The sequence below is a fragment of the Topomyia yanbarensis genome, chromosome 2 (assembly GCF_030247195.1).
Source record: "Topomyia yanbarensis strain Yona2022 chromosome 2, ASM3024719v1, whole genome shotgun sequence".
Classification (NCBI taxonomy): domain Eukaryota; kingdom Metazoa; phylum Arthropoda; class Insecta; order Diptera; family Culicidae; genus Topomyia; species Topomyia yanbarensis.
The window spans coordinates 415,913,957-415,940,742 of record NC_080671.1 but is presented as its reverse complement, the minus strand read 5'-3'; the positions used below and the strand labels follow the sequence as shown (position 1 = coordinate 415,940,742).

The 26,786-nt window shown below is 39.1% G+C and overlaps 1 protein-coding gene across 1 annotated transcript; it reads left to right on the top strand.

The window, feature by feature from the left end:
* Nucleotides 1-800: 800 nt before the first annotated feature.
* LOC131685132 (uncharacterized) lies at nt 801-25,023 on the top strand. Its single transcript, XM_058968597.1, has 4 exons — nt 801-1,022; nt 1,336-1,668; nt 23,885-24,297; nt 24,354-25,023. The coding sequence occupies exons 1-4, from the start codon at nt 988-990 to the stop codon at nt 24,923-24,925; spliced, it is 1,353 nt and encodes a 450-aa protein (XP_058824580.1). The 5' UTR covers nt 801-987; the 3' UTR covers nt 24,926-25,023.
* The last annotated feature ends 1,763 nt before the right edge of the window (nt 25,024-26,786 follow it).

Here is a 26,786-nt window from a genome sequence, read left to right as displayed (position 1 = left end):
TGATTTTGCATATAGGACTGTTATACGTTATATGTTATACAGTGAAGACCCAATTTTATCAGCCCCCGATTTTGTCTACCTCCGATATTATCAGCTTTTTGATCCGATTTTGTCAGCCTCATATGAAAATTGATAGTTGGTAGTTTGATGGGCTCTAGCAGACGAACCAAGTTGAATTCTTGAGCATATTTTCCTTATCTTAGAGATCTGAAATATAAACTAAATGATCAGAAAGGGTTTTGAGTCTATATCTAGGGACTAAAGATGAATATTTTAAGAACTTCGGTTTCTTATAAAGAAATAGAAATATAAGTCCCGATTTTGTCAACATCCCCGTTTTATTAGCTTAAAATTCAAGGGACTGATAAAAACGGGTCTTCACTGTATATCACTGGTAAGTACACTGTATCGAAGCAATTGCAGAACCGCCGAAATCCCTAATCAACAATATTTATTCAACCCGCACCACATATTGTGACAATAATTGAGATACCGGTCGCTTTCCTTCTGCAGCGGGAGTAATTTGTTGAGAGAGCTAACCAAGCCAAAAGAAAGTCGTATTTCTACTACCGAAACATGGGATGCAAATTTTACCTCTCCACCTTTTGCTCAACATCTCCCGATTGCGTACGACGCTTAGTCGTACCGTGTTCCACTCCTTCGATCCCAACTGCTCGCGGCATCGATGGCGATGGGAGCCATGGTCACGACCATGCAGTTCGACATCTCTCAGACGCGTACGATCGATAAACCAGCGTGGACATATGTTTCTGCGTTCCGCGATCGCAAAAATAGTTGGTTCATGTGCAAAATCGAAATCTACCTTAGTTGATAACCGGTATTCCTCGGTTTAACCCGAATATGTCAGGCAGCTTATACTGAACACAGTTTACCGAGTCGTGTGTGTGTTGTGGAATTAAGTAAACCGTGCATCCAAATCGATGCACAAGGTCCTTGCTCTGTGCTAATAACGGTGTCGCATGTGTCATGGTTCCGGTTAAGTTCGTCACTGCGTATATTGAGTAATAACTGTTGCGCATAGTGTTTGCTAGTGTGATTTTCTTGAGGCCCAAGCATAATCGTCCATCTCTGACTCTGAGATACAAATTGTTTACTGTAACGAGCGATGTTGTCCCGACAATTTTGAAACAAAAATCGGCCTAACGCTTACTCTGAGGTGGAGCATTATGTTTGAGCCCTTTAGACGCACAGCAGACGACAGCGGGTGGTGCTAACACTAAGGCGCCAACTTCAAATGAAAGTGAAGAGAAAAATACGATGAGATAATATTGAAACTAAGCTGCGACGACGTCATTACTAGTTGTTACTCCACAGCAATCATATCGAGCTTTCGCAGAAAGTGAATTTGTCTGCTAGTCAGTCAACGGCAGTGAGCCTCGGAGACCAACGAAGAGAAATTTTAAAGTGTCAGACCTTACACGGAAATATGAGCGCTAAAAACGTGATACGAAAAATGAGGTTAAACTGTTGGCCGTTGCTGCTGCTGGTGGGCTGGATGGCGGTGCCGCAGCTGATTACAAGGGTGGATGGTATTTACGTCGTGGAGAAAGGTGGCCGCAAGTCCTTTGTAAAGCATGGCCCGGCACAGTGGACAGAACCGGATGAAGATGGACTGTGGTCCTCGCTGCTAGAAGAATATACGCTAGGGTGAGCAAACGGGTTTCTCTGGTGGTTTTCTCGTGAGCAAGTTAATTTACTTATTAATAATGATTATTTTATTTTTACATTTCTTATACAAAAGAAATGTATAGAATTCGCTCAAACTTTGAAAACTTTTTCCAAGGCCCGGAGGGCTGAGTCTCTGAGAATACCAATCGACTCAGCTCAACAAATTGAGACAATGTCTGTATGTGTGTGTAAGTGTGTGTGTATGAATGTACAAAATGTCATGTAATTATCTCAGCATTGGCTGAACCGATCTTAATGAAACTAGTTTCAAATGAAAGGCCTAACGTTGCCATTTGACACTATAAATTTTGATTTTCGATATGTTGTTTACTTTCTGAGATATGGGTGATTTTGTCAAAACACAGCCAGGTTTTAGCAAATAATTTCAGAACAAAGCAATGTTGTCCTGCATCGTGTACATAAATAGAAGGCTTGTAAAAATACCTTTTTAACAAGCTATGGATTGTCAAGATACGTTAACGAGCAGCGGAGATATTAAACATTTTGTAATTTTATTTCCCGCTTGGCAATTTTCACTAATTAAAAAGGAGCCCTTTTCCCACAGAGTATTGCTTTACTAGTACTTTTGGGGCAAAACTAAACCGATTTTGAATGTCAGGGTATGAAAACACATCTACAAGCTGCGAGGAACTCGATTTTGAAAATATTTTGATAATTACCTCTATAATGAATGAACTAAATATTTCTCAAAAATCAATATGCTCACTTCAAAGACAAAATAATGTGCTCATATTGAAATTTTTTCTAGAGTTATTGTAAATATTCCTTGGATTAGGCTTTGCGTTCAATCGTGAGATAAATGTTGGATGGTATATTAATACACAGATCATGAAGTACTTCACCTAGTAGTGAGATAAAAGATTGCTCATATAATTATACTCGTGGCATCACCGAAAGCAACCGCATTTTTTAATCTCAAAACTGTAGCGAAAATTTAGCTCTTTTTGTCATCCTGATAGTTTGAACCATTTCTTTTTCACAGTATGTGTTTGTATAGGACTTATTTATACCTATTTCCTGAACGAAAATTACCAACGAAACAATATGCAAGTTGTAAGAATTTACTGGAAAGAGAGTGCATAATAATCAACTGAATGCACGCCTCTATGCTATCGACATAGCCTAGACACTTCACACTATTTATTTTAATGCAAATGAAAACTTTGAAATATCTACCTGTCTTTTTCATCGCATTCTCCCTCTGTCGCTCTCTGTTCAAGGGGCTTGAAAGCCTTTTTTTTAAATAACTTTATTACCAGATTTAACAAACATTTTCCGAAGTATTTCCTAAACAAAGTACGATTATTCCATCTTAGATCTATAATTTTGCTTTGAAAATGATACAATGAGCCATTGTTGTAGTGCTTTAAGTTATAAGCTATTGATTCGGCACAAAGCCACAACCCTGCGTTTTGATTCCTGCTAGTAGGATTCACCGTTATACAAATTAACTCTTCTGGGTCTGTGATACTAGAACCGGTTAACTATTTCCGTTGTCCATTTCCAAATTGTGCTTGAAATTCTGCATTCTTTTATACGATGTTTACACGAGTCCTCTACTCCACAAACATCGCATGAATTTGAAAATGTACCACGTATCGTCGCTGTTGTGCTATCTTATGACAAGCGCCATTTAGCACATTTCGAGAAAAACGATTTTTAAAGTTTGAGATTGAATATCTTGAAACTTATAAATGGTATAAACAATCCAAAGAAGACAATTGATGCTTCTATCTGTTCTGCATTAATCTCTCAAATATTACGAAGATCGGTTGACTATGTTGCGAGTTTTTACTATGAATGTAAACAAAAGTCGCACTCACACGTGTCATAGGCGTGTATTGATGACAAAATTTGTATGACGTGTCATAATCGTGCATGGAAAATTTTCCATAGAAAAAAATCATCACTTTTTAACTTTTATTCATATCTTTGGGTTCATATGGTCTATAAACATTCGGTGAAATGCATTTTGAAGGAAATGAGTCAGGGAATCTAGAAAAAATGATTAGTCTTGTTTACAGTGTTGCCAAATATATTTTATTTCCAGTTCAAAACTAAAACTGTGTTTTTCTCACAACTCGTATAATTTTCTTTCAAAAATGTTTATGCCATTGTGTTCCTCAGACATTTTCACACATAAAACCGTCTAAAACTTCAATATAACTTGAGCCAATCCCTAGATGTAGTGATTTGAAGCAAAAAACTCACAAATTCTTATCATGTTTCTAGCTATATCTAAGTAACCAAGTAGAATTTCAAAATTCTGAAAACGCCACTTTGTAGAGATTTTTCAAACAAGTAATGTGGCATATCTAACTCAGTTTACCCCAAAATGGCGTTTGTCATAAGATAGCACAACAGCGACGGTATGGTATGGCGATGTAGTTTTTCTTTATGGGGAACAATGTCATTCAAAACATAAAAAAGCGCCTGTTTACCATTTGTTGTTAAAAAACTCGCGTTCAGATTTTCCCAAATAAGACCCCTTGAAGACCTGGAAGTTTCCTCTCAATTTTCGGAACGATTTTTAAATCGCTTATCAGGCTTGTGTAAATAGCAGTGCACGTGTTTATTCCATCCTGTTGCTTTTTTTCATTTGCTAAATTTATCCATTCTCTAGCGTTTCTTGTTAAAGTTCTGTTGTTAGCCTGTGCCACCATAAAATTGCCAATCTGTTGTTCATTTCTAGCAAAAACTAAATTCTTGATGTACAACGCTTTCATTTTGCATTCAGGGTCCATCAAAGCTAAACCACCTTTATCAGCACTTAGGTACAGTTGCTGTAATTCTACTTTGAATATTTGTGCGTTGAATATCATATTTCTGCAAAGCTTCCGTATCTGTCCAATATGTTTATTTTCGGCTGGGAAAATTTGAGCCACGTACCAAAATTTTGACAGAATGTAGCAATTCAGAATGGTTACCTTTTGGAAATAATTTAAATTTCGTTTGCAATGGAGACTAATCAAGTATTTTGCCTTTCTAATTGTTTCACTAAAATTAATTTCCACCATTTATTTAAAATTCATTGTGAAATATACACCTAGAATTTTAAATTTGTTAACCTCTCTGAGTAAGTGTGGTCCAGATACACAATTATTAAATCTCATATACTGAGATTTATAAAGATTCAATTTTACTTTAGAATAAATACTAAAGTAGTTGATGAGTGCCAAGACTACGTCGAATTCATTATTGTTAATAACGAAAATGTTTATGTCGTCTGCAATAATTTTGATGAAAACATTGTCTATCAATATACCCTTAATATTTCTGTGAATCATACGAATTAAAGGTTCGATATATAACACAAAGAGTGTCATGCTTAAAGGGCAGCCTTGTCGTACGGATGAAGCAATTTTTATTGATTCTGTGAAAAACCCGTTAAACAAAATTTTTGATGTTGCTATTCGGTATAAATTTTTTAGGCATAGGATGAAGTTTTGAGGGAACTGAAAACGCTCCAGAACGGCCCACAAAAAGGCATGGCAAACCGTATCGAATGCTTTGTCTAGATCAAGAGTTATTAGTAAACCTTTTAAATGTTTTGTTTGTTGGGACCTTATAACTAGATTTCGTAACAACCTCAAATTGTAAGTGCAGGATTTTTCTGGAACACAAGCGGCTTGTCCTGGTCCAATTAGTTTTTGCATCAGTGGTTGTAATCTATTCATTAAAATTTTTGTAAACAACTTGTAGTCATAATTAAGCATTGATATCGGACGCCGGTTGAATATATCGTGGGAATCGCCCTTTTTGGGAATCAATGTTAAAATACCTTCAGAGGTCATTTTTTATCTGCTCATTAAATGTTTCGTAAAAATCGTACGTTAGCCTATCCGGACCTGGACTTTTCTTTTTTGCTACTTGCTTCAGGGCTAGATCGAATTCGTCTATTGTTATTGGACGTTTCAGTGAGTTTTGATCATTCAAATCTAAGTGCTTATCAACGTTGTCCAACACCTCTTCGACACCTGTCGGATCGTATAGTTCTTGTGTGTAAATGCTCTTGAAGTGTTCAACTAGAAAAGCTTTCAAAATTTTTGAGTCTGATGTTACTATTCCGTTTACCCTGAGCTTCAGAGAATTGTTTCCGTGACCTTTGTTTAGCTTTGATAATATTTGGAAAAAGCTCAGACGTTCTCCTTCGAGCAGTGTGTTTGGTTGACATTTCATACTGTAATTTGAAATTCTGTCATTTTCTATTCTCATTAGTTTAGATTTTATGAATGAAAGTTCTGTTTCGTCATTGAATGTTGTTGGTAGTTGCTTCAAGCAACTGTACAAAAATGATTTCTCCGCGCGGATCTGATTGTTTATATTAAAGCTTTCTGATTTAAAAAGAATCTAGCTTTATTTTTTAAATTAATATTCCACCAAACGTTAAAATTTTCTGAGAAACATGTCTGTCGCTTTAATGTTCTATATAGTCAGGCACGTAGCCAGAGGGGGGGCTAGGGGGCTAAAGCCCCCCCCGAAAATTTTCAAAAATAAATTTAAGAAACAACATGTTTTTCGGTGACTCTTAAAAAAATTGTATCTTGTTTGGTTTCAACAAATTAATGCGAGAATTGTGAGGAAGATTGCTATTTCGAACCACCGAAGACAGCGGTCAGGATATCTACTCAGTATGCTGAGTGTGATAAAACAGTTCCCTTCATATTGTGTGACTCGTCGGAAGACAAACGAAACTGTTACTTTAATTCTTGCTGTGGGGATCTGTCGAATGATTGAGTCGCAGAAGCAAGAAGTAGTGCTCCAGCCAAATACGATCTTATGCGAAAAGACCTGAAGTCAATAGCCTCCGTATTTGGTTGGAGCAACATTAATGATGTGAAATATTTGCTGAAGGTGATTATGGAGGTTATGCTTACGAACATCGCCTTTAACGAGTTTAACCATGTCAGGCGTTCAGTGCTGATGCCATTTAACAAATTAGCCCAGGCGAAACCAGTCATTTTGCATAACAATTTGTAACATGTGGTTGATCCTCATATATATGGACGATGAGAAAATCAATGCTCGGCTACAAGATCTGATACCACTTACTTGCACCGTGGCTATTAAAAGATTCCTGTCACATTTGGAAAAAATGGTATTCATTATAAAGGACACATCTAGGAAGTATATTAAATGGTGTTTTTGTGGTGAAAATCTAGGTGAACAGACATATTTCCTCCAACCTGACCCTGCACGTAAAAACTGAATGCGATAGTATTATTTTACACATTATATCTTTGCATATACATAGTCTCCAAAACCATTTCCTGAAAAACAAACATTTGCCAAATTTTGGCTGCTGTTCGGATAATATTGACGGCAAAAACTGCGTCTAGTATCTCAAAATCAACGGTCGGCACCATCATTGAGGAAGTCGACACTCGTGACCCGTCAGAAATTTGCGAACATGGACATGGCAGTAACCACTATGATGATAAGGAAGTGTACGAGATAGAAATGAACACCACCGCGACACTGTTGGTTAGGAAAAATATTTCTCAGCCTAGTAAATAGTTCTCCACATGCAATCGCTAGTTGTTCGCACGAGATCTGTAGGACAACCATTTACGTTTTATCACTTTCATTGTTCACATCATGGAAATATATTGAAGACACAAGGCTTCATTTAGCTAATGCATTGAACCGAATAAAATAAACGAAATATATAATAAAATTGCAGAAGTTTTATAGAAAAGTGAGCTCAAAAACTGTCCCAAAATGAGAACTTTATCGCTAGTGGTTGTGTCTAACAAAACTCAGATATTATGTTATATATTAGCCAGAATAAAGTTAGTTAAAGCATAAGCAGATTGAATTTCTGTAATAGGTTAGTGCACTGTACGCTTAGTAGAAACATCAGGCATCTCACTCAAGCGTGCTAGACAAAAACATTTCCGTTAGTTGATGACAATATAGTCGAGAAGACAGTTTTTGTTTTCGCGTCATTTTAATGCAATAGTATTTCTGTTGACACTCAATTTCATTTTATGCGGAGAATGCGGTCCGTATTTAAACATTATTAGTCCGCAAAGTAGTGATATTTTAAACAATCGAACAATAAGCAAGAAAAATGCCAAAAAATAAACAAGCCAAAAAGTGGTAAAACAGCGGTTTTTCTGAGGTGTTCATCAACCCAAGAATTGTATATCGTCGTATATTACTAATGTTGTTCACATACAGAAACGTACATAGTAGCGGTAGGACTATCTGTTGTGATTTTATCCTTACTTTTCAACGGATGTCAATAGATGCTAAACCACATATTAGTCAATCAATCATAATAAACTTAATGTTGTAAGCAGCAGCATTTCTGTCTCTTTCGATGGTTTCCAATTAATGTCCATGTAAGTCTAAAAACGACGTGACGATACAGTGAACAAACATCAGTAGCCTATCACGGAGAGCGACTAAAATGTTGTAACTAGTTGAGTCTACAGTCAATAAATTGGGATTAATGTTTCGATTTCATGTTTTCGTTTTATTTGTGTTCGTTATGGAATAAAATGAGAGAGATGAGCAGAGATCACGAAGAAAAAGAGAGAAAAAATAATAAATAAATTGAAATCGACCCAAGAGCAGCTGTTCTATATTTTCTGGGCACTCAACTACAGAACAACAGAAATCATCAAAGAAAGTTGGCCTTACACCTACGTTACTCTTCGACAGAGGTGAAGTAAGTGCGATGTATACCCGTTCATATGTCGGAATAAAGAGATGCTGAAATTATTGAGCTTGTTCATATTTATAATATTTCTTTTTTTTTCAATCTAAAATTTTATTTGAAACGGCTCAATGCGTTAGCACAACTGATCCGTGGGTCTTTTAATTTTTTTTACAATAAGTAAAAATAAAAAAATTCTAAGAATGTCGGTCTGCCAGATCTTGTTGACGCAGTTTGCTGCTGCGTGTTGAGATCTTTTTCCTTGGCGGTGAGGCCGCTTGGTGGTCATTCAGTCTGCCTTCTCTCGCGTTATCGTTCCCGTCCATGTCGTCGTCGGTACTGCTTTCTTCCTGTTCACGATCAGAGGTTCTTATTTGTTTCTTGTTCTTATGGGTCGCTGTTGTATATCCGTCTTCATCGGTATTTGCTTCTTTATTGGCGATGCTAGTTGTTGGTTTGGGAGCGGTTGTCGTGGTCGTTGTACCTGCATTATTGGGTAATTGGATCGTTGTTTTAGGTTTATCTGAAGGTATCGGTGGCTGCTTGTTAGAGTTGGCTGTAGTAGATGAGTTTTGACTAGTTGCTTCGGCGCATGTTTTTCCGTAGTAGGCTGTATAGTTACAGAATTGGCATGTTGGGGTCTGCCCGGGATATGTAATTAGCGTTGTTTGCTTATAGGTCACGCCATCCTTCGGTGATTTGCATTCGATAGTCATGTAAGAAGGTATTGGTTTAGTCACTCGCATTCTCACAATACGAACGCCATTGGGAATGCCGGAGAAAAAATTTCTCCAGGTGTCATTCGTAATAGATTCTACTTCTCCATATTGCGACATGATTTGTTTGATGAAATCCTCCTTCGTGCGCGGGGCCAAATCATGGATACGCACGTCCACCATGTCGTTTTCTATATGCACGGGGATCTTGATTCTGGTGTTATTAAATTCGACCTCGTGTTGCATGTTGTTCTTTGCAATAAAGTTTTCGGCCTGTGCTAAGCTTCTAAACGTGATCAAAACACAGTTTTTACGTGATGTAGCTGAATGTAGGTAACTTCAGCGAGATTAAGCTCCATTTTCACTTTAACTAATTGTTCCACATCCTTAACTATTCGTGTTATCCCGTAGCACAGGCACTTTTGCGTCATTTGGCAAACTCATTTTACTCCGCAGCCGGGGGCAACGATACAATTTGTATGTGCACTGATATAGAACAATAGCTAGCTTGATTCACTGGTGCCTGTAGCCTGCTATAGCGTAGCAATTTTTTTTGCTTCTGCTTTTTGCGACATCAGAAGGTAGACCTTCTAGTTCTTTTGGTAATACATTTAACAAATTTCACGTACCGTCAAGTCCCCAGTTACCGTGCGTTTAGGTGGATTTGACGTGACTTCAAATCCTGTTTTTTCATCAAAATGAAAACCGCCCTCATAGTCACCGTAAAAATACCTATCTAAATACGTCACAATTTAGAAATAATATAAAACTATTACCAACAAAACGAGAATAAGTAGTTGAGGACATTTGTTTGGCACCAGTGCACGTTATATGATCAACTTACGGTGTATTTAAAATTTTGATTCAACTTTAGTTGGAATGTTTCAATAAAACGATGAAACGAAAGGATTTGGGATCTGGATCTCTCCGATGGATTTAGGGAGCTAGTTCTTTAAATTTCGTGATTTTGAAACTGCACGGTGAACGACACATGCACGGCGACTGGCGATTTGAAGGAAAATTAGAAGATATTAGTAATCAGTGTTTTCATTCGATTTGTAGACAATTTTCTTTAATCAATTAAAATGTGGGCAGTTTCCTTCAGTTGATTTAATCATTTAAATTTATATTTTGATCCTATTGATTACCAAAAATCCTTCCTAACTGGGGTTCTAATCTACCCGACCAAGGCTAGTCTTGAAAATAGTTTCATTTAAATAGAATATATCAAAAAATTGTGTTAGCATGATGCCTTGGAACTGGTAATACTCGCAGAACACCAGACAAAGAAAATAGAAGTTGAACCGTCTCTGCGCATCTACAAATCGCTTGCTAAATCAGAAGATTTTGTACGAATTTCGACATTCTCTTCGTTCGAACATTTTATGGATATTTTTCTACTCATTTCGGTTTAGCATCTTCTACGCCTTTTAAAGGTGTAGTTTGGAACACCTAGTGTTTTCCAGCACCGTCAAGCATTGTCATATTCGGTTAGCGCATAAATACTGTGAACTCTAGAATATACTTTGTTGTAACGAGAGTAAGTACTATAACCTTTCTTGTGACAACATATTTTTAGGATTGTCTTTGATTTGGAATTGATTTCATTATGAACTTTTCAAAATTTAATTTAGTTTCTAGTGACTATATCAAATTGTCAGAATTAAAAGCTTTATGCAAATTTTTTTAAGCCCCTCCCGAAACAAAATCCTGGCTACGGGCCTGTATATAGTTCTCTGAACCTATGCGTTGTATCAGGAATGTCAAGTAGACTTGGATTTATTTTCCAAAACCCTCGTCCTTGGAAAGATTATATTTCATTACAATCGAGTGATGGTCCGAAATAACAGTCGGGGAAACTTCAAATGACTTGACACAGTTTGGGAAGTTGCGCGGACCGTATATTCTATCAAGTCTTGCCATTGAGCCAGCCCTGTGGAAGGTGTATGATACATTATTTACTGATTTCCCAATATCTGTCATTTGGAGAGTAGATACAATATGCTTCAACCCGTGACTAATGTTTTTGATAGTGGAGTTCGAATCTGCAGCATCGATTATACAATTAAAATCGCCCAGCAATATATTCATGTGCACATTAGACAAATGCGGAATGATATCTTCCGTGAATAATTTATCACGTTCCTTACGATATTGACTACCGGAATGTGCATAAATGTTGATAAAGTTGGTATTATCGAAGACAATTGATGTTATTCTACCATTAGGGTTTAAAAGCATGCTAACAGGATCAATTATTTTTCGGAGCAGAATAGCTGTCCCCTTAAAATCATCACTAATATTTACAAAAGCCATGTGAGAAGAAATAAATCCAAAGTCCTCAAATGAGACTTCTTGTAAAAATACTGCATCTAAATCATAGTCCCATACAAAATCCCTCAGAAGAGCTTTTTTCGTATTGGTGTTCAAAGCATTGATATTAAGTGTGGCTATTTTTCGAACAAAAATTTTGAATGTAAGAGTGTGGTTACTGTGACTTAGTTTCTAATGACTTTGACATTGATCTTGTTTGTAATGCCTGTGTTGGTAGCTCTGTAACTGGTTTAACTCCTTTCTTACCTCGTTTTTTATCAATCTTGAGGAATGCCCCCCCATTCGCAGCGTCCTCTTCAGAAGACGAACTCGGTAGTGTCCGCTTTTGTCCAGTATTATTTGAATCGACATCCATTTGTTCCACGTTTCGCTCGTTGTCTTCCTGCATACCCGATGTGGCTTCCACTGCTGATGCGATTTCTAGCGTTTTATCTTTTTCCGTTGCTTTTGCCGTCACACTTCCCACAGCATTAGTGTCGAGTTGCGGTGCGTTCATCCGTTCTTGATCTTCGCTGGGTTTCGTTGTTTCCCTTTTGTCATTGGGAGACTCCATTATAGGCTTCGGTACAGTGTTGTTCTCGGGTTTGCGACCTCCGGTTACCGCGGCGTACGATGTTTCAGCGAGTCTGTTTGAATTTATAGCTAAGCGTGGGCAGTTGACTTTGATATGCCCTTCAGCTTTGCACATGAGACACTTGTTCTTGAGTTCGTCGTTGTAGATTCTAGCCCGAAAATGACCGATGTAAATGTGTGGGGGGTTATTTTTAGCGACCTCCATGTGTACTCCTCGAATTCCAGTGAAAATGTTGACACCGTGTTCTGCAGCAAAACGCTCTTTCACGTGCTGTCGAATGGTGCCGAATTGACCAAGCACGATATCATCGATCTCGGGTGGTAGACTGAAGATTCGCACGTACCTGAAGATTCTGCTGGCCATTTCTAACTGGATATGTGCGGTCGTTCCATCGTTGTAAGGAAAAGTGTAGGTTTCTTCAAGGTTCCTGACAAAGGATGCAAACATAACCTCATCTCCGAACTTTAGGTAGAATCGATTTTCGTTCTCATCTCTGTAGACCGAATGCAGATCAGCCGGTGGAATTTTCAGATGGGACAGTGCAAAACGGAGCACTTCCAAGTGGACTGGGGCTTTGCTTCCTGCTGGGAACACCAATTTTACCGTGTTTTTCCTCACTCTTGTTTCCATTGTTCTCCCTTTGTATCAAAGGGTTCCGAGATTTATTATTACTAGCACAATAAGTGCTTTTGTGACTATTGTCACTCACTTTTGATTAACTCCACTCACTTATTGGATTACGTCTTTCTCTGCTGACGACTCGTCCGCGAATGCCTTAGATAGTCCATTGTATATTAATTAGCCTTTTCTCAGTAGCTGGGATTTTCAAAAATATTTCATAACTTTCTGATGCAATGGTTCTCAAATTCGTACAATCCGGCTAATTTATTTTCATTGTACAAAAAAGTTTTTAACTTCAAATATATGATCATTGCATTTCATTCAGCGTCTTTTTATTTATTTTGTTCATCTGCGTTCATTTTATCTATTTTATTCGTATCATTCTTTGGATTCACTCTGATCAGTTTATTCTTTTCGTGCATTTTACTCATATAATTCATTTAACTTATTTTATTCACTGTTTTCATTCTATGCATTCTATTCATGTTTTACAGTTCATATAATTTGTTCAGTTTCTTCATTGTAATAATCTCAGTATTTTTTTAGTTTTATTTATTTCATCCAAATAATTTATTCGACACAATTTGTTTTCTATTAGTTTATAACCTTTTAACATCTTCAATTTTTCAATTTAATCAATGCATTTTATTCTGCTCATTTTCTTTTTTTTATTCATTTTATCAATTCAGTTCCCTTTGTTTATTTGATTCGTTTGTTTTATTTATTTATTTCATTTATTTTTTATTTTATTCATTTTGTTCACTGGATTCATTAAATTATTCATTGGTTTGTATAGGCATTAATCAAATTGATTCATTTGATTTATTTGAATCATTTGATTCATTTTGTTTTTATCTTTAATTTTATTCATTTCATGTTCAGCCATTCTTTTATTTATTTCATTCAATTTGTTAGTTTGAGCAAATACAAATTATTTGTATTTGGTTTGAGTCAATTTATTCTATTAGTCTTATACCGGGTGCGCGACGTTAGGTATAAGTACGTTAGGCATAACTACGATAGGCATAATGGACGATTGGTATAATATACCTTAGGCATAATGGAAGATAGGCATAATTCACAAAACATATACAAATAATCGCAAGGTTTTCTTTATTGCAGAGATTTGAACCTTATGCTCATTTTGTGGGTTAGAAGCTTTGATGTATAAAATTGCACACCTTCGAGAGACAGCAAAATAAAAAACACCAAGCGAGATATTTATATCTTACAAGTGTAGAATTTCATTCGTTTTCGAGCTCTCCATCGAGACAGAGGTTGTTTTTACTAGTCCGTAGTGCTGTGTGAGGCGATAAAGAATAGTTTTAATCCGCATTCAAGGTTATTTTGCCAGTTCGGTTCGGTCCTCAGTCTTTTGTTCGCGTGTGAGGATTAAACAATAGCCAGCTGTATAAGCTGGATCGGTTCGTCGTTGGACACCAGTTTAAAGCTAAGTGGTTTTTGTCTTTTGTAACACATTTATTGCTTTCTTCCGTCTGCGCGGGCGCTGACCCCGTGCGTTGACGTTTTCTATGGTTCCCTCTCCGGATGGTCAAATGGAAGTTGAATCGGGTTCAACTTCTAAGGCTCCCCCCCGGCCCAAATGCTATCCAGAACTCTCAACTGGTCCATTTGTGGTCTTCTTTCGGCCCAAGACTAAATCACTGAATCTTCTTCAGATTTCTAGAGACCTGACGGAACGGTTCTCGGCTGTGACCGAAATTTCAAAGGTCCGCTCGGACAAGATAAGGGTGTTGCTAGCCAACTCAAGGCAGGCAAACGATATTGCTTGCTGTGAGCACTTTATGCGGGATTATAACGTGTATATTCCGGCTGTAAGAGTACAATCCGAAGGCGTCGTAACCGATGAGAGTTTGACGTGCGAGGATCTGCTGAAGTACGTGGTTGGCCGATTCAGAGACCGCTTACTTCAGCCAGTTAAAATACTTGAGTGCAAACGTTTGCACTCAGTAGTAGTTGCGGGGGATGGTTCAAAAACGTACCCCCAATCAAACTCTTATCGGGTGACCTTCGCTGGTACCGCTTTGCCAAATTTCGTCCTCTTGCACAAGGTTCGTCTGCCTGTGCGTCTGTTTGTGCCGCGGGTCATGAATTGCACAAAGTGTAAACAACTGGGTCACACAGCCACCCATTGTAGCAATAAGGCCCGCTGTGGAAAATGCGGGGAGAACCATCTAGATGATTCGTGCAGTAGGCAAGCCGAAAAGTGTCCTTACTGTGCGGAGAGTCTGCATGATATCTCGGCATGTCCCGCGTACAAACTACGCGGGGATAAACTGAAACGTTCCCTTGCGGGACGATCCAAACATTCTTTCGCAGAAATGTTAAAGAATGCTACGCCACCATCCTCAGCAAACATCTATACTCACTTGCCTCCTGACGAGGGCGAGGCTGGTAACCCACAAGAGGGAACATCTACTAGGGTGCCTAGAATTTATAGGAAGAGGAGGAACACTTCCTCCTTGTAAAGGCCAGAAGGTGTCCCTTGAGGGGGCTCCGAAAGTCACATCTATTGGAAGTGTTGCAACCAAACCGAAGCAATTAGCTCCTGGTCTCGGAGGGTTAAGCTCAGAGAAGGAGTTCCCAGCACTTCCAGGAACATCAAAAATCCCAAGTGTTCCTTTGTTTCAGTTCGAGAGTAATCACAGCACTGGAATTATAAAACTCTCGGACATAGTGGACTGGATAATAAAAACTTTCAATATTCCTATTAAAAGTCTTATGTTAGCTTTTCTCCCTACAGTGAGAACATTTTTGAAGCAGTTGACTGCTAAATGGCCCCTCCTCTCAGCGATTGTATCCTTCGATGGCTAACTCATCGAACGAGGTCACGGATTTGATCACTGTTCTACAGTGGAATTGCAGAAGTATCATCCCGAAAATCGATTCCTTCAAAATTTTAATCAATAATTTGAGTTGCGATGCATTTGCATTATGTGAAACTTGGTTAACTTCCGACATAGAACTCAACTTCCACGACTTTAATATTATTCGCCTGGATCGAGACACCCCCTATGGAGGAGTGCTTTTGGGGATCAAAAAGTGCTATTCCTTCTACAGAATTAACCTTCCCTCGATAACAGGTATTGAAGTTGTCGCTTGTCAAGTAACAACCAAAGGCAAAAGCCTTTGCATAGCTTCCATATATATTCCCCCCAACACCGCGGTTGGGCACCGACGGCTACAAGACATCTTAGAATCCCTGCCAGCACCGCGACTAGTTTTAGGAGACTTTAACTCTCACGGTACAGCATGGGGTTGCCTCTATGATGATAACCGGTCTTCCTTAATTCAGGATCTTTGCGATAACTTCAATTTGACAATTTTAAACACGGGTGAAATGACACGGATTCCTGCTCCTCCAGCGCGCCCGAGCGCCTTAGACTTGTCCCTTTGCTCAACATCGCTGCGGTTAAATTGCACGTGGAAGGTAATTCCTGATCCCCACGGCAGCGACCATCTGCCGATTGTAGTCTCAATCAATAACGGTTCAAGGCCATTGAAATCAATCAATATTTCGTATGACCTCACACGAAATATCGATTGGAAGAGCTATGCTGCCGCGATATCCGACAACATCGAATCTACCCAAGAACTTCCTCCGGAGGAAGAGTACAGCTTTTTGGCTGGCTTGATTCTCGACAGCGCGAATCAAGCTCAGACTAGGCCAGTACCCGGCGCGAACATACAAAAACGTTCTCCCAATCCCTGGTGGGATAAAGAGTGCTCAGACGTGTACGCAGAGAAGGCCGCCGCGTTTAAGACCTTCCGGAACGACGGGTTACCCGCCAGTTTTCGACAGTACGCGACGTTAGACAAGCGAATGAAGAGTTTGATGAAAGCCAAAAAACGCGATTATTGGCGCCGGTTCGTCGACGGATTAACGAGAGAAACATCGATGAGCACTCTTTGGGGAACAGCCCGACGTATGCGAAATCGAAACAGTACTAATGAGAGCGTGGAATATTCAAACCGTTGGATATTCGATTTCGCCAAGAAGGTTTGTCCGGATTCCGCCCCGGTACAGAAGATTTACCGCGCCGCGTCTCCTCACGATAGCGCGAACGAAACACCTTTTTCGATGGTGGAGTTCTCACTTGCTCTCTTGTCGTGTAACAATAAAGCTCCGGGGCCAGACAGAATCAAATTCAACTTGTTGAAGAATCTGCCTGACTCTGCCAAGAGACGCTTGTTGAACTTATTTAATAAGTTTCTCGAGGCTAACATTGTCCCACTCGATTGGAGACAAGTGAAGGTCATCGCCATCCAAAAACCAGGAAAACCAGCCTCCGACCACAATTCGTACCGTCCGATCGCAATGCTATCCTGTATCCGGAAGTTGTTCGAGAAAATGATCCTATCCCGCCTCGACAATTGGGTCGAAGCAAATGGCTTACTGTCAGATACACAATTTGGCTTTCGCAAAGGCAAAGGGACGAACGATTGTCTTGCGTTGCTCTCAACTGAAATTCAAATGGCCTATGCTAGCAAAGAGCAGATGGCATCAGTGTTCCTAGATATTAAGGGGGCTTTTGATTCAGTTTCGATCAACATTCTTTCAGAGAAGCTGCACCAGCATGGTCTTTCAGCGACTTTAAACAACTTTTTACTAAACTTGTTGTCGGAAAAGCACATGCATTTTTCGCATGGTGACTTATCGACATCACGATTTAGCTACATGGGCCTTCCCCAGGGCTCATGTCTAAGCCCCCTTTTATACAATTTCTGTGTCAACGACATTGATGAATGTCTTGACAATTCCTGCACGTTAAGGCAACTTGCAGACGATGGCGTGGTGTCTGTTACGGGACCCAAAGCTGTCGATCTACAAGGACCATTACAGAATACCCTGGACAATTTGTCTGCTTGGGCTATTAAGCTGGGTATCGAATTCTCCACGGAGAAAACTGAGCTAGTTGTATTTTCAAGGAAGCGTGAACCATTACAACTACAGCTTCTATTAATGGGTTAAACTATCGCTCAGGTCTTCACAGTAAAATATCTAGGAGTCTGGTTCGACTCGAAAGGTACTTGGGGATGCCATATTCGGTATCTGAAACAGAAATGCCAACAAAGGATCAACTTTCTTCGTACAATAACCGGAACGTTAAGGCAAACAACGATACTGTTGGTAATGGAATACGGATGCTTCTGCTTTCGCTCCACCGCGAACATACATTTCATCAAACTCGAAAGAATTCAGTATCGTTGTTTGCGTATCGCCTTAGGGTGCATGCAGTCGACCCATACGATGAGTCTCGAAGTGCTGTCGGGCGTTCTCCCGTTGAAAAATCGATTTTGGGAACTCTCATATCGATTGCTCATTCGATGCGATATCTTGAACCCGGTCGTGATTGAAAATTTCGAAAGGCTTGTTGAGCTCAATTCTCAGACCCGTTTCATGTCCCTGTACTTTGACTACATGGCGCAGAATATTAACCCTTCTTCTTACAATCCCAACCGTGTGCATTTCATAAATACTTCTGAATCTACTGTTTTCTTCGACACATCCATGAAAGACGAGATTAGTGGAATTCCGGACCACATACGCCCACAAGTGGTTCCAAACATTTTTTATAATAAATTCCAAGAAGTCGACTGTTCTAAGATGTTTTATACTGACGGATCAAACCTCGAAGGATCCACTGGCTTCGGTATTTTCAATCAAAAGTTCACCGCCTTCTACAAACTCAGTGACCCTGCTTCAGTTTACGCCGCAGAACTAGCTGCCATTCAGTATACCCTTGGAGTCATTGAAACATTACCCGCAGACCATTACTTCATCGTTTCGGATAGCCTCAGTTCCATTGACGCTATTCGCTCGATGAAACAAGGCAAGCACTCCTCGTATTTTCTGGGGAAAATACGGGAGCTACTGAGTGCTTTATCTGACAACTCTTTCCAGATTACCTTGGTATGGGTCCCTTCTCATTGCTCCATTCCGGGCAATGAGAAGGCAGACTCCTTAGCTAAGGTGGGTGCCTTAGAAGGAGACGTTTACGAAAGACCAATTTGCTTCAGCGAATTTTTCAGTATTACTCATCAGAGAACCCTCGAAAGTTGGCAAACTTCGTGGAGCAGTGGAGAGCTGGGAAGGTGGCTACATTCGATAATCCCTAAGGTATCGACGAAACCTTGGTTCAAGGGGATGGATGTGGGTCGTGACTTCATTCGTGTGATGTCCCGACTCATGGCAAACCATTACACGCTGGATGCACATCTCCGGCGTATTGGGCTCGTGGATAGTGGTATCTGCGCTTGTGGCGACGGCTATCACGACATCGAGCACATTGTCTGGGCGTGCACCGAGTACAGTTCCGCTAGGTCTCGGCTAATGGATACCCTGCGGGCCCGAGGAAGACCAACCAACGTCCCGGTTCGAGATGTGCTGGCAAGCCGCGACGTTCTCTATATGTCCCTTATATACACCTTTGTGAAAACCATCAATATACAAGTCTAACTGCCCCTTGTTATCTCCTTATCATTCTCAGAACGCTCTTCCACCTGTATCAAACCATCTGTATCGAATGAGCCAACAAACACGGGACCTACGGCACGAACATAACACGCTTAACTCGAAATGTAGCCGATCCACATCTGAGCCGTACTACGAAATCGTCTGGAAAAACCCCTGCCATCTTGAGGAGGACCACCCGGCGTCCCAGTACATGATTCCCCTGATGAAGGCCACCCGAGTTTGTAATCCATCCGTTGATCTCACGATGCCTGAAACTGAAATAATTTTCTCTCCCTGCCATCTTTGTCTACCCTCCCTCCCCTGACTCTTATACCCAGAAGTAACACCCCTACCCCCCCAATATCATCACGAAGCATTTAGCTCTTCTTGTCTCTTCTAGTTTTAACTATTATATTATATAATCTCGTTGAAATTGCCCAACTCTACTACCCACAAAAATAACTATAATTACGAATCTTTACAAAATTCAATCATGCCCTCTAGTTATGCCTAGTTTTAAGTTAGTCGTAAAAAATTGTCCCCCTTAATTAAACATTATTTGCTCCAATAATCTCACTGATAAAAATGTCAACCCATATTGCCACAAAAACTAAATGACCCCCCTAATCTTACGAAAACAATATTATCCCCTTGTGTAGATATATAAGATAGCTATAAAATCGCATTAGTTTCATTTTAAAAAAAATCAATATGTAATCCCCTAGTTTTAAGCAATTTAAAATGTAAAACAAAACAAAATTGGCACCTTTAAGCTAACGCAACGTGCCTTATCAAATAAACGATTTGAATAAAAAAAAAAAAGTGTAGAATTTTTTTTATATTTTTTCCATGGATGAAAGCTTTCTTCATTTGAGTGAACAGGTTTGATTCAAGCCCATTTCAAGTTTGTTGGATGTATTATCAATACTATTACACTCAGGTTTTTTTACGCGGGGGATACAGGCCGCGTAAATGAAAACCGCGTAAATTTCAAAATCCGCGTAAATGAAAACCGCGTGAATTTCAAAATCCGCGTAAATGAAAACCGCGTAAATTTCAAAATCCGCGTAAATGAAAACCGCGTAAATTTCAAAATCCGTGTAAATGAAAACCGCGTAAATTTCAAAATCCGCTTAGAAAAAAACCGCGTAAAAAATACCGTGCAAAAAAAACCGCGTAAAAAAAACTTGAGTGTATATCCAAATATTGAAAAATAGAGAGTAATAATGAACAGCCATGATGTTATGTAAACCTGCAGTGTTATGGACAGCATCAACATTAGCGTATGGATGTTACGTTAATACCGAAACCATTATTGTTTCGGTATCTCTGCACAGTACACGGAACTCTTCGTATCTGACAAATTCCGTAATTTTATCTTTGATGGTCTCAAGAACATAATCATTGGACTGAATAATATGGAAAATAATCAATATAGAAGCAACAAATTCATCATTCTTTCTTTCATGAACTGTTCTTCAAGATATATATTTTCTTCTTGGACGATTGCACCATACATGTATGTAAGAACTAATCAAAGTTAATGTGCGTTCATCATACCTTAACACAAATGAGATTAATTTTATTATTTTGTTTTATACATTTATTTGAAGCAGGTAAAAGTCTCCTGGAGCTAGGTTTCATTCAAAATCTCTCTCCAACAGGCATAAAACCTTCTTATTTTTTCAAACAGATTGAATCTATTTTAGTTAGGTGCAATTTATCGGCTGTGCCTCGAGTAATACACACAGGCTGTATATCCATATACCAAACATTCGGTTTGCTTCCTTAATTTGAGCAAAGATTTCTTCAAGTATATACAGTAGAATAAAATTATGATCGAGTTTGATCAGCTTCTGTTAAATTCTGTTGAGTAATACTTCAATATGGCAATTTATGCCTAACGTCCATTATGCCTAACGACTTAGGCCTAACGTCCATTATGCCTAACGTACGTATGCCAAACGTCCGTATGCCTAACGCACTTATGCCTAATGGGGTACACCTTCTTATAACTATTTCTAAATGAAGTTTAAATTTTCATTTAATGAGCTAAACTAATTTGATTCGTGTATTTTATAATTTTGATTTACATTAATCATTCTACTCATTTTATGAATTTGAACACATTTTATTTCATGTTTTGTTTTATTTTTTATTTCGTTTGTTTTATTGATTTTCTATAATTTATTCAGTTTATTCGAGATTTTATTCGTTCAGGACTAGAAACTGTTTTCATCCCACCTCTAGTTGAGTGCCTGCTTCGTATGAGTTCTGCGAACTAATGAATGATCCAACAGTGATATGTGTAAGAAATGTCTCATCTCACTGCTAGGTGGATTAAATCGGTTTTTTATATTGATTTAGATAATTTGTAATCTCAATTTTAGAACTGTGAGGTTTTTTCAGAAGTATTTTTGAAGTATCATTGGTATAAATTTGTACATGTTCTTGGGTTCTGAGCCCTATTCACCACGTTAGACCTTCCGGAAAATCCGGAACATCCTAAGATCTGGATAATTCACAGAGCCTATAACTCGGTGGTTTTACTCGAAGTATTTTTTTGAATTTTCATTGGAACGAATTCGTATGTGAGAGCCGTAAAATTAGACAATTCATATCTTGATCCCCCAATTTGTTTTTGAAATCTTTTAATGGAAGTATTTCTGATATATTTTGCATGTGTGATCGATATTTAGATCTTTGTGATCAATATTTAGATCTATTGAGTGATTGTCTTTATTAAGATACACACCCTCCACAGTTAGACACTACTTTGTTATGAAGCTTACCTGCTTGGAATTCGTCGTTCAAATATCAAAAGGTTCCTGTGTTCCTTAACCGAAGACTCTTAGGCTGCGTTGTATCAGTGCACTGCATTCGCAGAGCAGATGCTCTGATGTTTCGATTTCAAATCAGCAGACGCTGCTGTAAGTTTATAAATCGTCCAAAGATGATATTTACTCGCACAGTATCCGGTAAGTCCCGCCATTGCCACACATTTGTACTATCTATCAAATAATGACCTTCCGTATGGCCCGGTTCATCCGCCCTTCACTAACCGATTCATAAGCTTGACTCTGGAACTCGGCTGTGGCTGTCTCGAAAGTATTTTTGGAATTCTCATTGCAATGATTTCGTATTTTTGACATCTTATTCGCTTCGTAATGGCCTTACGGAAGACTTGGAATATCCGTAAAACTTGTCATCGCCAAGACCGTCTTAACGCCACTCGGGGCCCCTGAGCACTACTGAGAAAAGGGGCCCCTATAATTGAACAGGTATAAACTACTGCAGGGTAGCAAGTTCAAAAACCATTTCTGCTCCATGTTAGTCTGTGGCAATCAAAATATATATAGAGAAAAAACACGAAGTCTGATTTCCATCATTATTATAGATGTAATGTAATTTTAGTGTGAACTGATTACTGATTGGTTTGTAAGCAGGGAGCTGCCGTCCTTGCTATAGGCCTTTTAAGCGAATGTGTGTGCAATTGAGACCTGTGCCAGAAAGTGGTCGGAAGGGCAAGTAGTTAGTCATTTTGACGGGTAGCCATACTGGGTTAAGAGCTATATATGGGTTCATATAATTTGAAGTCCAAGCTCGTCTATGGCTGTCGGCAAATTCAGATGGATCTGACAAGCAAATGCAAGCTCACTTTGAAGTGGGTGTCAGGGCACATGGGAATACTATGCAAATGTTCAGAGTATGTAAATGCCGAGGAAACTTTGGAGCACGTCGTTCATGTCCGCCTTAGATTTGCAGCAGTGCGAGATGCCCTCACTTAGAATAGCTAACAAGTCGATAAAAACCCTCCAAGGGTGACAGTAAAAGGAACTGCGAAGGTCGGACAGAGCTGGTAACAGCAGCTAATGAGGGACGAACATGAACGAGTAACTCAGAGTCGAAGAAAACCAGAATCAGTATTTGGAATATCTCCATCAAAGTAGAGTAGTTTCATCGCCGGAATCTATCCGAGTAGATTACGACCATAGAGGGGAGTTAAATTGCTCACGAAAACGGACATTGGTAACGGGAGAAATTCCGCCATCTATCTGTAAAAGTAGAACATATTCACTGCCAGGGACTATCCGAGTAGATCGCACCACAATTCGAAGCCAAAAGGCCCACCAAAACCGGCATTGATATCGGGAGAAATTCCGCCGCCAGGAAACTATCAGTCGGAGTAGGATAGATCCACAACCGGGGAGTGTCCCAGCTGGAAGCTGAATGACAGCTACGTAGATGAGCTGAAAGACGCAACTTACACAGAGAATTATGGGTTATAAGAGGAAAGCCGAGAGCAAAGATAGCTCCAAGAAAGGGGAAATTTGTGACGCAAGCAAGGTTCCAAGCTTTCTGCCTCCCTACGAAGCAATAATTTTATGTAGTCCCGTGGAGACAAGGAGCAAGCAGTGTTTTGGTGGTTAGGTACGAAAGCGACTCGCACTGTGCCAACATACAACATGCCAGGCTAAGAAGCTTTTAAGGAGGAAAATAATGAAGATCTAACATACGATGCAGAAAAAACTGCTTTTTCGATTTCAATTTTTGCATCATTCTTCGTTCACCCTTAAACCAGACTAAAATTAAATAAAGAATGCAACCTTTTTCCGATCTTGACGAACTAAATCAAATAACGTGAAACAATGGGCCCTAGGGGCCCCAATTGGAGGGTTGAATTTTGAATTGATATCGTGGTGGAGAACACGCTGATATATTTTCTATTTTCCTATTATAAAATAAACAATCAATAGCATCTAACTTATCATATCTATTTTCCGCAGCATCAATACTACTACCCGTAATGCTCGGGTAATGCAAGCGGCTGCAGCTGCTGTAGCCGTAGGACAAACTCATCAGTACATACCGGCTTCCAGTTTCTACATTAACAAACGAATCGGCGAAGCCGTAGAGATGGGATCTCCGGCGGGTAAAGTTATAGGTCCTTCGGGATATGCTGAAAATCAGCTGAACACTGGACCTAGCGCTCAAGGCTCCTTCACACCGATGCGGCAGTCCTTTGGGGGCGCCAGCCCAACGGAGCTACTGGCCTCGCCGCGTGAGGTCTCGGAAACAGACCTGTACTTGCTGGGAGCAATCGAGAAGCTGGTCTACCGAGTGGATTACATGGAAAACAGGTTAAGACGAGCTGAGCAGATCATCTACTATCTAATGGCTGGGAATAATCAGAAAATTGGTATGATCTAAGGAAATGTTCTATTATGAAATGATTATTAATTATTTCGTTTTTAGAAACGTGTCCGGACAACTTTACCAGGGTTCACGACAACTGTTACCATTTTGGAGTGGACCGAGGGTTGAACTGGAAATCGGCCAGTACGTTGTGTAAGTCTTACGGAGGACATTTAGCAGAGTTTGAAACAAGTGGTGAGTTTCAAGACGTTGTGGCCTTTATTTTGAACAATCAGTTAAAACGAGGCAAAGAATATTGGTTGGGCGGTCTCAATCCGGGTCTGTTGTGGATCTGGGCCCAGTCGGCGAAGCCAGTTAACCCAAACACAAATCTAACTTCCATCACCGGCGGGAACAAAGGAACAAGTTCGACCATTGGTACAGTCAAACCGGATCCAAGCAAAAAAGAGGACACCAAGATTGTATACAATCCACCACCAAAGCCAACGGGACCTACACTGGAGATCACAGGAACGGGTCGCTGTTTAAAACTTACCTACAATGGGGCGCTGTACACGTACGGTTATACAGGACAAGATTGTTCGGCAAGGTTTAACTATATTTGCGAGTTGAAGAACAAATCGCTGGACAACGAAATCTCTCGCATAGCGAAACAGCTTAATTTGAATTAAAAATTAGATTAAATTTTATTTATTGATAACTAATTTAACTAATTTATGAATTTTACCAATAAACAGTAATATATTTTTATTTTACCAGAGCGTCGATATCCAAGCTAATGACGAACATAGCCCTACGACTGCTAGTCCACACGTTGATAGATACAAAATACGATCCGGTTGACCATTTTTCAGCCAAACCGGAAGATTGTCCTTGGTTTGGAACTTGGCTTGCTTTTCCTTGATCTTTTTATATCCAATGGGAATCTCGTAGACTTTAGCAGCCGCTGCCTGACAATCGGGAACTGGTTTAGCGCACTTGCTCTTGAAAAAATTCCTGGATTGCAAGTACCGACTTCGATGAATAAAATTTCGAAAGCAAATTGCTGTTGCTTGCAGAGAAGACATCTTTCAAGTTTTGCACGGTCAACCTTTTCGATTTAAACAAAAAGCAGATTGCTTTGATCAATTGAAATGAAAACTTGGGGCCCTATTCTCACAGTCACGTCACCTAGTGACTAGAAGAAAATTTTGTTCTACTCACCAAGTGACGTGACTGTGAGAATAGGCCCCTTGATTATCGTGGCCAAATTATATGTTTGTCGAGAAAACAAGATTTTGTATAAACTTGGGACAAAACATCTCGAATTTTAATTATTCAATGATGGCAATAATCAGAATCTAGCGTCTTGGATTGTGGTACCAAATTAATTTTTATCATAATTAGAAAATGTATGATAGAACGTCATCAAAATGGAAAAAAATTGCGACGTTATCACCAAGATTAGGACACTAATTGCAAAAGTTGTGAGAAAGTTCAAAAAGTTGTGTACTCTTATCGGCAAAGTGTCGGCCTCAGATTAGTAGTCCATATACTATTTTGAAAACAATAAATTTGGATGTGTTATTGTCCTAAAAGGAAAAAACTAAAAATGTTTTTTTAATAGTTTCGGGCCTAAGAATTGAAAAAGGACTGAGATATTAAATTACGGTACTAGTCTGCATCAGAATATGCCTTAACCCACACACCCCTAAAGATCCCTATTGAAAGTCGGATTAGATTCTAACCTGAAATATATTTCAGAAGGGTTGATGCTAGAAGAAAATGTATAACCGTACTTAACGAAATGTGACGAATTCCGGGGTCATCTGCCCGGAAGTATGAGGGATGCCAAATACTGTCCAGTTCATGTTTTCTCTACTTGAAAAAAATAAAATTCTTTTGAATTTTTATACTTTTGTCGTTGCTGTCTTGTTGCTTTCTGAGCTTCCATTCGGATGGGTTTCTGATGTCTTGAGAATTGTGAATTCACATTCCTTGTTGTTAGCTGTGGTAGAAGTAAATGAAGCGTGGACTTGCGGAAAATTCTTTTATCAAATTCAAGCATTTCAAAAATATTGTACAGTAATGTTTCGATTATATCACGGTCGTTCTGTATTTTAGCGTGATATATTTGAAGCGTGATATATTCAAAACAAAACAAAAAATAACATTTAAGCATCAACCCATTTATTTCTATAAACAAAAAGTCATAAAAGTTAAAGTTAATCAAAAAAAATTAATCATAGTAGGGTAATGATCCTATTGTTGCCATGTTTCTATTATCACACCACCTATTTGAAGCCGTTGGTTAGAGCAGCGTCTGCCATCTTTGTTCAACGCATTGGGTCAAATGGTATGGCATCAGCGGATAATTTTTCCCAACACAACTTCACTTTACGTATCCCGTACCTTTACTTAAAATCATAAATAATCTCCAATTCTTTTCCAAAAGAAAAGTATTCACATCAATTTAAGAGAAAATGCATATCTCGGCATACCTACCATATCTTGCGTATTTTGTTTTTCTCATTATTTTGTTAGATTTTCCTG

Coding starts and splice junctions, on each gene's coding strand:
- LOC131685132 (XM_058968597.1), top strand. CDS start 988: ATGGTTCCGGTTAAGTTCGTCACTGCGTATATTGA. Junction 1,669..23,884: donor CTAGAAGAATATACGCTAGG/GTGAGCAAACGG, acceptor TATTTTCCGCAG/CATCAATACTACTACCCGTA. Junction 24,298..24,353: donor TGGGAATAATCAGAAAATTG/GTATGATCTAAG, acceptor TTTCGTTTTTAG/AAACGTGTCCGGACAACTTT.